Here is a 15,445-nt window from a genome sequence, read left to right as displayed (position 1 = left end):
TGAATTGTATTTGTTTAAAGATACAAAAATATTCTCTATGATAATACGCCAGATAAGTTTAACTAGGTTTAACGTGTATGATAAGTAATGACAAACTGCTCAGATAACATAAATCCTTTTATTAAATACATTTTATTACTTTCACCACTCAACTAACGCATACAAAACCGATTATTTAACAGTCCCCCTTGCAAGCAAGTGGAGAACATTTTGTTGAAAAAACAACCTAATCCGGTTTTTTTTTATTTGAACTGAATTTTTTTAGATACGTATATTGGCTATAAAGAGGGAATTTCCTGCACTATTTTAGTGTTGGAGCTGTAAAAAGTGACTTGAAGTGGTTAGATGACTGAAAAACGTCAGTGCATCACGAGCTTAACGGCCAAGCACAAGAAGTATAGGAGTCTCCAAATAACACACAAAAGTATTCAGGTAATATTTAGAACCATCTCGATAGATATTGTGTAGCAAGTTGAGTGCAATATTTTGCTTGTAGCTACTTACAAAATAGTTCTTTCTGCTCATCCCACTGTTGACTATTATGAAACTTCGACCTTCTATACAGAATCACAGGTGTAACAGTTCGTATCTTAGTTGAACGCGAAACTTAAAAAGAGTATAACAGGAGCATAGAAGGTTGGCAATTATTTAACTAATGATGTTGAGAATGTATCTTCATTGATACTAGCCGATTACCTGAAGCGCCAGTGCATTAGATCTGCGTGTGACGTCATACTTGCACCTGATAATGGAGACAAATAAAGTTCTCCGTGGCAGAAAACGAAAGCAAAACGGGAACATCGCGTAATAAAAAGTTGTTCCAGAATCATACATATAAGCAAGAGTTCCATTATAGTATGACGTGTGACGTATTCATAACGTCATATCTACACACTGAGAATAGAGACAAATAAAGTTCTCGATGACGGGAAACGAAAACGAAACAGGAAACTCGTGACCACTACTGCAAATCTACATGCACACAGTATAAACATTTCGTTAAATTGGGGGTTACACATCGCGTAATAAAAAAGTTTTTCTAGGCTCATATGAGCAGGAGATTCACTATAGTATGATGCACTGAATTTAAGATAAGATAAGTGCTAGAGAATGCCGTATTTCACTTAAAAAGTTATCAATTACTAATCGAAAACTTGTCTTGGAGTTGTCTCGAAAAGATGCGTCCAAAAACATCTTTTTGAGAGTTTCCGGAGTAAACTTACTTTTAATATTCAATAAATTGTAGTATAAAGACACCACTTACCTCCCGAGGAACGTTAATAAAGAAACATATTCTCAATATACAAACTGCTTTCTAATACATGATACAACTAATACCATGAAAATATCAATGCCACAAAATTTAAAGTTCTAGTTTGTATATTAACTACTCTTCTATATAAAACTGTACATACACATATATAATTCACTCACCACAAATTTCGTAAACTTTTAGTTTTGAGACAATGCTATTAGTAGTGGTGATCTGTTGGTGTGATTTAGAGCGTCTAATGATTCACTCGTTACAAGTTAGATTTGTTGTTTTTTGTTCTAGTACTCGACTGACTTTACGTTATTTCGTTTTATATCGAAAATAGAATTGTAGAAATTTTATCTTAAAAAGTTTCTTTGGGTTAGCAGTAACTTTTGAGAAATACTTTGAATCTTAATCATACCAAATTGTAAGGTATTTGTACTGTTAAACAAATCACATGCTTTCGCTTGATTTCAGTATTGGTAGTAGTTCTAATGGCTTCGCATGCGGTTACAGAACAAGTAGCACCATGTGTTTAATCGTTATGTATTTTAGTATACAGTGGTACCTCGGTTCTCGAACGACTCCCTTCTCTGTGGAGGGCTAATAGTAAAACACGGGTAACCAGGCAATTTTTTATGGAGTGGGTCCGGGAAGTGTTTGCCCCAAGCGTAAAGAATTACCTCACGGAAAAAAAAAAAAAACAGTTGCCACTCAAGGCCCTTCTTGTGATGGACAATGCACCTGCTCACCCACCAGGCTTGGAGGAGTACAGTTTTATTACGGTGAAGCTCTTGCCTCCTAACACGACTCCTCTCATTCAGCCCATGGACCAGCAGGTCATATCGAACTTTAAGACACTCTGCACCAAAGCACTGTTCCAAAGGTGATTTGAAGTGACCTCTGACACAGAGTTAACCCTCAAACAGTTCTGGAAAAAATCACTTTAATATCCTTCATTGCTTGAGGATCATAGACAAAGCCTGGAGGGAAGTGTCTTTGAGGATCATGAACTCAGCCTGGAAGAAATTGTTGCCAGACTCAGTAGCAGATAGAGACTTTGAAGGCTTTAAGGCTGAGCCTGTTGTCGAGGATATTGTTTCACTAGGCAAGTGTATGGGCTAGAAGTGGTGATGATATGGAGGAGTTGGTAGAAGACCACAACACTGAGCTCACCACGGAAGAACTCCAAGACCTTCAGAAGGAGCAGCAACAGAAGGCAACTGAGAAAGTGTCTTCAGATGAGGAGGAGGGAAGGGAGGATGTTCCTAGTTCACTAATCAAGGAAATGTGTGGAAAATGGGGAGAGTTATAAAGTTTTGTGGAAAACTTTCACCCTGACAAAGCTGTAGCAAACCGGCATAAACCTTTTCAATGAAAATGCCATGTCTTACTTCAGAAACATTTAAAAATGCAGGCAGAAACAAACCTCATTAGACAAGTTTTTAGTGAGAAATAGGTCTAGTGAGTCTCAAGCAGGTTATAGCGGTGCAAAGAGACAGAAAATAGAAAGAACCCTAGAAGGAGAATTACCTGACATTTTTATGTTCCATTTTATGGAACAATAATAACTCTCCTACTCTCCACGTTCTTCACCACCTTTCACTTACGCCATCAGCTCTCCTCAGCACAGTTAAAGTGCAGATAAATTTTCATTTATTGTTTTTTTATTTTGTTTGTAGTTTTTGTGGTTGACTTTATGCATTGTTGACAATGTGGTTGACTATTATTATACAGGTATAAATAAGCAATATTTTTACTTAAAATGCTTCATAATGCATAATTTTTGGAGATCTGTAACGGATTAATTTAATTTACAGTATTTTTATGGGAAAAATTGATTCGGTTTTCGAACAGCCTTCTGGAACGGATTAAGTTCGAGAACCGAGGTACCACTGTATATTTACACAGTCTCGTACTCGGTTCAATTTAACTTGAAATTGTTTTTTGTATTAAATGTTTAAAATATTTCAAAACAGAATTTGACTTAGTAACTACAATTTAATGCAATACCAAATTTTATTTTTATTATATATTATTTTCATTTTCTAATACTAGTTAACTGAATTGGATGTGGCTCAGTGTCTAAAGAGTTAAATGTCCAGGGTTCGAAACATGTTGTTGAACACTCTCTACAGTTTCAGTGTGATACAAAATGGCAGTCAATTAACCGCATAAAGCACGTATGATGACGAATGATTCTAACTGGCTGCCTTTTCTCTGGTCAGTGTTTTAAAATTTTGGACGGCTATATCTAAATCGAAGAGATTTTTTGACCTGATTGTTTAGTCCATTAGTTGGTTAATATCAAATTTTATACGCGAATTATCTAACGTATTAAATCGGACATGTATGTGCAGAACAAAAACATAGTGATGTTTGGAATTTCACGCAAAGCTACAAGAGGGCTATCTGCGCTAGCCGTCCCTAATTTAGTAGTGTAATCTTTAGCCAACTCTTGGGCTAATCTTTTACCAACGAATAGTGGAATTGACCTACATTATAACGCTTCCACGGCTGAAAGGGCGAGCATGTTTGGTGTGACAGGGGATTTGAACCCGCGACCCTCAGATTACAAGTCGATTGCCTTAACCACCTGGCCATGCCAGGCCCACATGGTGACGACTCGGTACAACTTTTAATTATGGATAACATGTATAGACGAACATTTGTATTGCTTGGAGTGATAAAGATACTCAGAGTTTGAGTTTGGCCTTCGCAGTAAGTTAGATTGTACACTATCGTTAACTCTCGTTGGGTTAGTGGGCTTATAACACTAAAAATGCGGTTTCAATAGCCGTCGTTGGAAGAGCACAGGTAGACCTGAAATGAGTAACTAGTAGAGTAGAAAATAGAAAAAACAAAACTGAGAAGTTAATGAAAATGACGCTGGTTTAGATACCTTCATATGTAAACCAGCTAAAGTCTTAACTTGAATATTTCTTTCGTAAGACATTTTTTATATAAAATTTTAAGAAATCCTATTATTTTTATCGTCTTTATTAAACAAATAACTGGACAACTTTAAAAAGATTTTCAAAAATGACTTCATAAGTAGATCATAATAAGAATAATAGAAAACAGAAGTGGTGAAACAGATGTATTGTAATACTACCACCCATCACGGGTATCGAAATCCGGTTTCTAGCGTGTTAAATCTGCCGTGCTATTTGTTAAAAAAAAGGAAGAAATCAATGAATTACATGATGTTTTTACTTAGTAATATTGCCGTTTCGTAAATGTAATACGACGTGGTTAAGTGAGTGTCCTTGGGTAAATGAAACGTTACTACTTTAGTTTCTGTAGAATTTAGTTTAACAATTTACATTATACACCATTACAACAGCATGTTATTACCTTCATTCTCATTACAACATTCATTGTTGTTTTCCTTTCTCACTTTTTCTGGCCATTCACAGCAGATTCTAATTTACTGGAATATCTGTAGTTTTGATATAAGATTCTTCTGTTACTGGTAAGACCTTAAAGCAATTTTACTACCGCAAATTGCTATATTATGCGAGTTATTGTTTGTTTTCAAACGCCCCTTCATATATTTTACTAAGAAAAATAAACGCCCTGCGAAGTGTTGCACGAACAGAGTGATTATTAAGCAAGTTTCACATTCATAATGATTATATCTTAAAAAATCTCTTTTTCTTTCTTCATTTTACTGGAACTAAAGTTTACCAAACACATTGGTTTTTAAACTATAGTAAATCTAAATATGGGCTTTGAATCATAATTATCGTATTGTTTGATAACGAAATAAATACTAAAAACAATTAGGCATTTATTAACTACATCATACATAAAAATACACCACACACTTTGTAACTTTAATTATTTAATTTTATATGTGAAGTATTTAGGGTATAGATGTAAATACAGTCTTTGGTCTGAATTCTGGAGTGTTTCTGGAGAAAAAAGTAAAATTGGACCGTTTCACGTTAAAATTTGCTCAAATTCTTTATTTCCTCGGTTTTCATTTTTCCTTAAACTATTAAACCGTATAACAAACTTTTAACGTTTGTTTATAACTTGACCTTAAAGAGTGGGAACTTTCGCAACTGAAATTGACCATATTGTTTACATACTAGTCCATAAGTAGTTCTGACATAAAAGTTTTAATTGTTTCTACCCCCAAAATATCTTTGTCCCTTTACGCATCCCAAATGCTAAATCCTAGAAACGGTACCGAGTAAGTTCCATCATATATTATTTATTTTTGTAGTTACAGAAAATATAAAGCATAAATTTATATCAGAAAAGTTTATTCGAAAGGAATCACATCAAACTTCGAGACCCACATATCGATCTGTGAATGCAGGTAGAAGTATATGTCTGCTGGTATTGGTTGGTTGGCGCTTATTCGCGTAAAACAACTAGGCTATCCACGCCCTACTGGTATTGAGACAACAGTTCTTGAAAATGAGTAGTGGCATGCGCGTTTGAGACATGATCATGTGACTAATTGCCACCAAGTCACGTGCAGTGAAAGACAAGAAGTCCGTACCATCTGGAAGTTATGCAACAATAAAGTTTCGTAGCATCGTCTTCGTAAAACACAATTTAATAGTCACATACGTTTGTTTCTTTTCACTTGCAATGAATTAATTTTCAATATTGTTGTAGCATATCGTGTAGAATATTGTTTCCCTAACACTATGAAAAAACGTTATTCTGCAAGCAACACAAACACAAGTTGAGTGTGCATCTATACCTTTAGGCTAAATATTTTTTTCTGTCTAGTTCTTACCTGACTTTCAAAACCAGATGCTTACTTTAATAGTTTCATTCACGAACCCTGTAAATTTTATTGGACCGAGTTGTGTTATCATTAACTCACGCTGTTAAACCGAGTTTTATGTTTTGCTTCTGCATTATCTAAATAGGTGTACATTACAGTGAGTTTATAATAATGATTCATCATATATTTGTTTTTAAACATTTAAATTTTATACCAACCTCTGATTTAAATTATCTGATGTTACTGTTTTTGTGATGTTATTTGCCTATATTGTTATCTTAACATACATGATTCACGTTTCTTTCTTTTCGTATAGGCAATGATAGCTAATTGTGCATTGTTGGTACGTTCGAAACTTTATACAGGTTTATTCACGCTTCTTGAATCTGAGGAATTTTCAGGTCGAACTATTTACCTTTAAAACGACAAGACAGGTCTGCAGAATAATAGGAGATCGATCAAGATGTTTATCACGAAGCAATCCTGAGTGCTCAGAGTAGCTGTGCTATCGGTTAAAAAATAAAAAGACTGGACAAGATTTGGACAAAAATACAGTGAACAACTCTTTATTCAAAGATAAACGCACTAAGTGCACTAGGTTAACACGATAGTCGGTTACTTTTATTGTACCTAGATCAGTTTCTCTCCACTCTATCTTGGTTACAGTTCTGTTTCATACGAACTAAATCTTACTTGACTGACGACTGTGACAAAGTTTTAATTTTCTTAAATATCTCTAACGGAGTAAATACATATGACATATATTTTAGTGGTTTATTATCGTGCAATTTGGTATCATGGAGAAAAGTATTTTAGTCGTATTTAAATTCCTAACTGTTTTGTTGTTTAAGAATGTGAAATACCTCGTATAAGGCTCTAAATAACATTTATCCCTAAAACGGAACGGAACAACTGTAATTACATTTGTACGCTTTCCGCACTTACGTAAACATAAATAGGCTTAGGTAGTTTGAAATAAACATACAATAACTGTTCAGCGTAAAATGGCATCACTCTTCAAAACTTTTACTTATATTGCATGTAGTTGAAGGAAGAGGTCTTGTGCACCTTACCCTCCTGGATATTTAAAAATTCAATATACCCAAATACCCATAAAAAAGAAGCGAAACAGTTGTATAGTGTGCATCATATAATCTTCAAGTTTTCGAAGTTGTAATGAACATCAAATTAAACACTTAGGGAACGGTTATAATATGCCTGTCATAGGCTTTCTATAAATTTCTTGAAATAAATTCGCAGAAAAATAATAATTGTACAACATAGTATTGAGGGCGCTTCTAAGTTTCGTAAAATTTAGTTCTTAGTAATCTGATGACGACAAAAAAGTTTGGTTTGAATTTCGCACATAGCTATTAGAGAGAAAGCTGGTAGTTAACACCAGTCCTGGATCACTCTTTAACAATGAATAGTGGGATATATCGTAACCTAATTACACCTCGACAAATGAAATAATGAGTATTCAGAGTATGTCAGGGCTAATAAACTTGGCTCTAATTTGTTTCAGATTTATAATGCTGATTCATAAAGCATTTACACAAGTGTTTTCTAACGGTTTCAGACTAAAGACCCCTCCTCGCCTGTACACTGTACATATACGCATACACACGAGTTTGAGATAAGAGTCATTACTTAAAATCGTTTAACCTCACAGAAAGCCAAGCGTGGTGGATCCCTCTCATGTTTCAGGCACCTCCATGGGGGTTTGCCCCCCAGATTGGGAACTACTGGTCTATAGAATGCTTTACATAACTCATGCTTAAAATAAACTTGTTACATGTACTAAGTCGCCATCGTAAATGAACACAAAGGTTTATTCCATGAACCGATTCCTCTAATAGGCGTTAAAGTAGGACAAAGGTTTCGAGAGTTATTGTATAATATTTCATTGAATAATGTGTTTTCTGGTATAATTGTTACGTGCTTATGACTTTATATATGTTTAACACAAGTTGATTTTTTATCTTCTTAGTATTTGCTTTGAATTTCGCGCAAAGCTACACAAGAACTATTTGCTCTAGTTGTCCCTAATTTAGCAGTTGAAGACTAGAGGGAAGACAGCTAATCATCAACACCCACTGCCAACTCTTGGGCTACTCTTTTATCAGCGAATAGTGGAATTGATTGTTACATTATAAGGCTCTCACGGCTTAAAGGGCGAACATGTCTGGTGTGACGAGGATTCGAACCCGCGGCCCTCAGATTATAACCACGCCGGACCACTTTCTGAAGTAACAGAATGTAACATACAATAGGCATTTTGAGGTGTAGGTACAAATATAAGTACAGTACCTAATATGTATCTACAATAAGAGTCATACTGTAAGTGTTTAAAGGCGAATATAAAGCGATGTTAAATATACCATATATAGTACGCTTTAAACATAATATACAACTGATAAAGTTGAGTTTCGTTTATCAGCTAGGTGAAGATGAGCTATGAGTTACCAATAATATTTTTTTTTCGAAAACAGCTTGTTTACTCTTGCAACTAAGTGGTTGATGCACACAGAAACATATATTTTTTTCAGTACATTATTGCGCATCTTTCAAAGATATACCTTTCTTTCCCTTATACTGGTGTGGACTTTTCCGGAAGTTGACGTAACAGAGAGGCCAGGATTTAGTGTAAAGTTACACGAGTATAACCGTATTTGGAAAGTCATTCATGTGGTTTTATGTTTAACTTGGGTGGAATTATGTTTAAACCAAAACAAAAGGGTTGATAGGTGTTTGTATTACCCACCTTTTGTAAAACTAATTCGTGTCGTGAAGCTAAACGTATTACTTCACTTATTTGCAGAGTAAGCACTATTGTACTACGAAAACTGAAAGATTCATTCATCACTTTGTGGAACTGGACCATTCATAAAACGCTAGTAGCTTGAAGGCGCGCTGTTGGTCGACTCAAAGTGCGTGTTCGTTAGGGCTCAGTGAACTACAATAGTCACTCACAGCAGTCAATATCGTTTGTAAAGCGACAGTACGAAATGTGTCGTCGTAGAATTAACCTGTTATTATTTTGTATGTTATTAAACGTCGAAATGATGATTTTGTATGCATATAATTATGATTATAAATGGTTATTTTAAAATAGTTTCAGTATGCTTAATGCACGTCCCACAAGAAACTAGGGTAATCACACTTAACTCGCTTGGCCTGTTGCCAGAATAGCAAGGTTTAGTGGAATCTGTTTTTACGGGACTGACCTCGAATGCTGTTCTAAAAATTCTCGTCTAGTTACAGTGTTCAACCACCATCTTCATGGTGTTTTAAAATTATATCTCATGTAACCATAAGAACAATTTCAAAAGCTACTGACACCTATATGGATGCCAAATAGCTGAATTCTGGTACATGGCTCAAAATGGCGGGATTTCACCGTTTGCTAATCACGTGTTTCAGCCGGGGTTCCTCCGTTCAGCAAGAACTCAGCAACCGCGGCCGGCATTTGTTGAGAGTGACATCGTTACACGAGCCAGGAATGAACGAAAAGAAAATGTGTACACAGACTCACCAGTGTGGGCTGACAAGGGCTGTCACAAACTGCCATCTCAGTTTCCAGAGTTCCCTCAAGACAAAGATATATTTCAAACTCAAACTGGCAATGACAACATAGGTCTGTCACGAAATTCGTCGCAGAGTCTAAAACTTCTCAGAACAGAAATACCTGTGACGAAGCAACCGTCCATCATCTCTTGGAAAGTTGGAAAAGTCACAAAGGTACCAAATGATACTTCTGTCAGCTCGGAAAACAGTCACGGGGAGTCGATAATCTGTGATGAATGTCACAAGTGTAAATGCGATTCTTGCCAGAAACCTCGAGCACTTCCATCACGGTGGATCTGCAAAGAAAAGATCCTGTGTTCTGCCGACGTTGTTGTGGATTGTTGTTCTTGTATGTGTTGTGTAAAAGGTTTGTTCTACCACTGCGCGAAAGATTATGAACAAGATAACAATGTGTCTTGCGCAGATGACCCATGTTCTTGTCACCCTCAGTTTCGGTCTTTAAGATGGTTATGTTTAGGAGTCCTGTCTGCTTTGATGCCTTGTTTATTTTGTTACTGGCCAATGAAAGGTTGTATTAAGATGTGTGAAATGGGATACGATCGGCTGTTGAGTCATGGCTGTCGATGTGTCCCTCGACGAACGGTTAAATCTTTCATTGTGGAGAAGACACCAGAAAAGATTCTTGTACATAACAACTTTGACATTTACAGAAACTAGATAGGTTCAAGGATATTTGCTAGTGTTTGATGGTCTGGTCAACTAATTCACAAGAAGAACAAAAGTGGGGGCTCACAATCTACATTAATTAATTAAATTAAATGGTTGTACAACAGTATGCATCCGTTAGAAGCTGTGTTATCAATGAGTTTGGAGAATTTATGGTCGATGTAAGGAAACTGATATAATGGGATTGTTAAGGATATTGCTTGTTTTTGTGTTTCATTTAAGCCATGAGTGTTAAGATGGGCCAGAGAAGTAGAAATGGTGAGCAAAAGTAAGTCGTTTTATGGTTCTAGTAATATTATGGCTTTATGTTCAGAAACAGATCCAGCTGGAAAAATGCCAAGAAAGTAAACATTTACTTTACCTTGCACGATTGTTTTACCGGAATACAATTTCGCATATTATTATTTTACAAATTTTCCACAGAATACGATTTTACCACCCCAGCTTATATAAGTGTGGGCATTTATCTTATAGTGAAGCCTCATCCGGTTATCTGCTGTATCCGCCGAGGGGGGAATCGAACCCCTACTTTTAGCGTTGTAAATTCGAAGATTTACGGCTGTTGCATTAGGGGACACCTTATATCAAACTTTTTTCTTCTTTTCGTTTCAAAGTACGTGCGGAAGCTAGACAGGTAACAGTTCTGTTTTGGTTTATATATCTTCAAATATATACGTCAGCGACTGACATTCCTCATGTCAGTTTTATAATAATCCCACTTTAAACACTTCCGAAAATGAAGATAAATTGAAAATAGTTTTAAAAAATAACATTTACCACGATTATAAACTGTACAATTTTAAAATAATTCTCTTATTTTTTATTAACGGCTGGGATACAAGGAACTTTAATGTTGCCACTAAACTTTGAAAATTTATATTTGGTCCAATTGCGTTATGTTGTCATGTAATACCAGGATCTATTGACGCAAGCAGGCGTTCGCACAGTCACGTGGTTTGCATCAACTTTACTATCCTGTAAACTTCGAAATTGTTTTTAAAGCAGTTAGAGCAATTGTGATTAATGGCAAAATGGGCATACAGAAATTTCAGGATAAAATGTTTAGAATTAGATAGAAATGTGAATTAAAAAAAAGTACTTTTTAACTGGATTTCAATTTTTACTTTTTATCAAATAATGTTGTTCAAGTATCTGAGAACTCCATTCATAAATAATAATCCTTCTGAATTGAAAATAATCAGATACATACGTGGGCCTGGCATGGCCAAGCGCGTAAGGCGTGCGACTCGTAATTCGCGGGTTCGCGCCCGCGTCGCGCTAAACATGCTTGCCCTCCCAGCCGTGGGGGCGTATAATGTGACGGTCAATCCCACTATTCGTTGGTAAAAGAGTAGCCCAAGAGTTGGCGGTGGGTGGTGATGACTAGCTGCCTTCCCTCTAGTCTTACACTGCTAAATTAGGGACGGCTAGCACAGATAGCCCTCGAGTAGCTTTGTGCGAAATTCCAAAAACAAACAAACAAAAAACAAGATACATACGTATGGCATCTCTTTACATGATAAGTTCTGATAAAACTCTAACATTTAGAATATGACATAGAAAATTGTTTTGTTTTTCATAAAAAAGCTGATATGTCCTAAAGTATTTCCGAAACAGACATATTCTTTTTTTATACCGTTTTGTGCTGTTTGTATTAAACTTGTAGTGAGCACGTCAAGCCTTATTATTCATAAGAACCAAACGACAATTACAACATTTGTTAGATACAGGATTATTATGAACAGTTCCAACTACCAGAATAAGCATAATGTAATCAACACATTATGTAAGGAGAGTAAAAGTTACGAGAGTGGTACGCTTGTGATAATTGGAAATGTAATTATCTAAAGTATTGTGAATAAACACATTTCAGTGTGTCTATTCTGTCGTAAAAGTAATTCTTGAATGTTTCATATAAGGCACAAGATTGCTAATGATAAATAATATGTGTTTATTTGTTTTCGTGTTTGTTGTAATTGCTGGAAACTTGCAATTCGTTAAACAACAACAACAAAACACGTCGAATTCTTACAATCGGTGTTCAATACTCTAGTTTGTTTTAAAAACATTTTAAAAAGTTTTTTCTAAGTGTTTAGCGTCCGTAAAAAGTAAAATGAATAGCATAGATGACTTTTGGTAATAATAATCAATGTGTGGTTTCATTTTGGGACATTCAGAGAGCATTATTTATCTGCTATATTTATTTGGAGACAAATTTGTATACAGTTCGAAACTATCACCAACGGGTAGACAAACTTTTATATTACTTTTTATATAAATATTTCTAAAAATTACTTTTAAAACTATATAATATTATAAGCAAGTGTAACTTTTTTACTTTGATGCAAAATCGCTTTGGAAATAAGTCTGTTTTTGTTTTTAACCACATCCATGACCGATTAGTTGTCTCGAACATAACTAGAACCTTTGCAGTGTTCTATATTCAGAACTTAAAATTAAATCGATAATATTTGAAATACATACATTTAGATTGCCAACAGACGAATAAAATTAACATACATTTCTGCACAGAATCTCCATTTTATTTTTGTGGCTTAACATGTTTTCTCATTCCATAACTCTTTTAATTATTTTGAAAAATAAAGTGAGCAGTATATGATAATTCACGTATTTTGAGCATTTATTCGATATATTGTGAATTTAACGTTTCTGTCATTGAAACTAAAAAAAATCAAATAATAAATTCGTTCTATTTTATTAGTAAGTACGAGTAAAATGTGTAAATAATAGTAGCAATTAATTAACTATTACTAAGAGAACTTATATTTAATAGTGTGTAATTATATTGACAGTAGTGTTTCAAATATGTATGTAAAACGGCTCGTTTGGGTTGAGAAAAGTTTTTACGTAGAGGAGCGAACAACGAGCCGTTTTTACATATATATTTTTCTCTACAAGATTAGTAGCATTTCAAGTAAGAGAAGTCGCTCGAAGGTTTTAGTTTATATCTGTAATCGTTTTTATGTTGCAATGATTTCGTTATTTGAGTAATTGCGAGTTACCTGCAGAGAACAGGAAGCAGACCTCGTGAGCAGAGAAGTTTTGTTTTATAGATTTGTTTGCTCAGTGTAATATTTTAAAGTGCTCCCATATACAGGCAGCAGTTTTCTCAACAATCTTTTAACACGCGATGAATTTTGAGAATAAATATATAATATCAAACAATGAAATTATTTCTCATATTGTGTTTAACATTACGTAAAATGCAACAACTGGATTTTATTTTTTTATGCCAGATGGCGTCAAGAGTAGCTGGTAGTTAAGAGATTGATGAGTGGATGTGTAAAAATGGTTATCGATGTAAATTATGTAAGATTAGTTTATTGTGTATGTTAAGTGTTACAGTGTAGGAGCAAAGTAGACAAGAGTAAGAAATTTATCTGAAAATGAACTCGGAGCACGCTCTTATTATCTGCAATCTTCACTTTGCAGTCTTGCTCTAACTGGTGAAATGTATTATGTTTCATGTGGGGTAACGTTAACATCGCTATTTATTGTATTATTATTATTATGAATAACGTTTGATCAAAGCCACCTATCTACAAGAATCAGAACTAAAAATTAACCCACAAAATAATGTTACTAATGTAACTGATATAATGTTATAAAACAAAGGCATTTAATGATTAGAATGCAGATATTCAACAGTTCAACACTTTTGTTGTTATCGACATTATCGGCTGTAATCCCAGTCATGTTTCAACAGTTTATAGCATTTAGTATATCGTAGAAAGGAAGAAGATGTTTTTACAGTGCCAACATGCTTCCTTTTATATTATTTAATAAAACTGTCATTTCTGCATTTTATCAGTTACGTGTATGCCTATGTATGTGTGTGTGTATATATATATATAGTAGGAATAATACATCTCTCTCTGAATATATATGTGTATTGAGGACTCATTAAATTTTGTTATTGTGGATACATATTTATTGTCTAATATTTCATCGTTATTGCAATTATTTTACAGAAAAAGTTATATTTATTTTCTAAAGGTACAGAATGTTAACTTCAAAAAATGTCAAATAGCTAATAAAGATTTCAACTATTACGATATCCGTGTTTTTGTAGTTATCTTTAAGGTGTGGTTAGAACAAAACACTTCATTTACGCTCGGCATGTCCGTTGGTTAAGGCATTCGACTGGTAATTCGAGGGTCGCGGGTTCGAAGCCCCGTCACACCAAACATGCTCGCCCTTTCAGCCGTGGGAGCATTATAAGTTACGGTCAATCCCACTATTCGTTAGTAAAGGGGTAGCCCAAGAGTTAGCGGTGGGTGGTGATGACTAGTTGCCGTCCCTCTAGTCTTAATTACAACGCTACATTACGAGCGGCTAGCTCAGATAACCCTCGTGTATCTTTGCGCGAATTTTAAAAACAAACAAACAAACAAACTTCATTTATTAATCCATTGAAATTAAGTTAGTTATTCTTAAAACTGCGTATCAAACCTGAAGCATTCAATAATATGAAAATATTCTTGTTAAATAACTCCTTTTGTATATTGGAACAAACGTTTTGTCAAAGCTCGGGTATTGCCACATCTGATTCAAAATGCTAGAATGTTGCAATTTTTTTGTTACGAAACCCTAAACAGTTACATCATCTTAAAGTCAGAAACTTCACGATTTATATCAAGAGAAATATGTAGTAAAGAAAGTGTTAAAATCGGTGTTATTGTTCTTTGTGTTGAAGACGAAAGCATACAATAAACAAAGAAAGATCAATACGAAACAAAACTGGGCTGGGAATCATTAATATGAACTAGGAAATACTGCTTGTTAACGTATACTGTTTGTATATTAACACTTGTTTTATAAACACCTTTGATAATTTTAATAGTAAACTGTTTTCTACAGCCACAAGGTTAAAACAGGTGACTCAAGGGCCTAGGGATATATGAGAATGTTATAGTTTCTTAGACACTCCACCTGTGTCAGTAGCTTCCTCCAAGACAGTTCTGTTTCGAAATTTACTTCGGGCGAGTCTTTAATTTAAAAGAGTTAAAGTGGTGAATTCAGAGCAAAATGTTTTACATTTGCAATAAACTAGTCAGCTATATAAAAATGCACTGTAAAGTTGTGTGAGTTAAAAAAAGAGTGAAGAAAATTAGCTCCTTGTTAATTGCAAATGCAAAAATGTCATAAAGTTTCAGGTGTAATTC

General features: G+C 34.7%; 1 protein-coding gene across 1 annotated transcript; it reads left to right on the top strand.

Moving 5' to 3' along the window:
* Positions 1-8,665: 8,665 nt before the first annotated feature.
* LOC143241090 (protein sprouty homolog 3-like) lies at positions 8,666-14,919 on the top strand. The gene has a single exon (XM_076484617.1). The coding sequence runs from the start codon at positions 9,381-9,383 to the stop codon at positions 10,248-10,250; it is 870 nt and encodes a 289-aa protein (XP_076340732.1). The 5' UTR covers positions 8,666-9,380; the 3' UTR covers positions 10,251-14,919.
* The last annotated feature ends 526 nt before the right edge of the window (positions 14,920-15,445 follow it).

The sequence above is a fragment of the Tachypleus tridentatus genome, chromosome 13 (genome assembly GCF_004210375.1).
Source record: "Tachypleus tridentatus isolate NWPU-2018 chromosome 13, ASM421037v1, whole genome shotgun sequence".
In the NCBI taxonomy this organism is placed as follows: Eukaryota; Metazoa; Arthropoda; class Merostomata; order Xiphosura; family Limulidae; genus Tachypleus; species Tachypleus tridentatus.
The sequence above is the reverse complement of the archived record's forward strand: the minus strand, read 5'-3'. Positions and strand labels throughout refer to the sequence as shown.

Coding starts and splice junctions, on each gene's coding strand:
- LOC143241090 (XM_076484617.1), top strand. CDS start 9,381: ATGGCTCAAAATGGCGGGATTTCACCGTTTGCTAATCACGTGTTTCAG.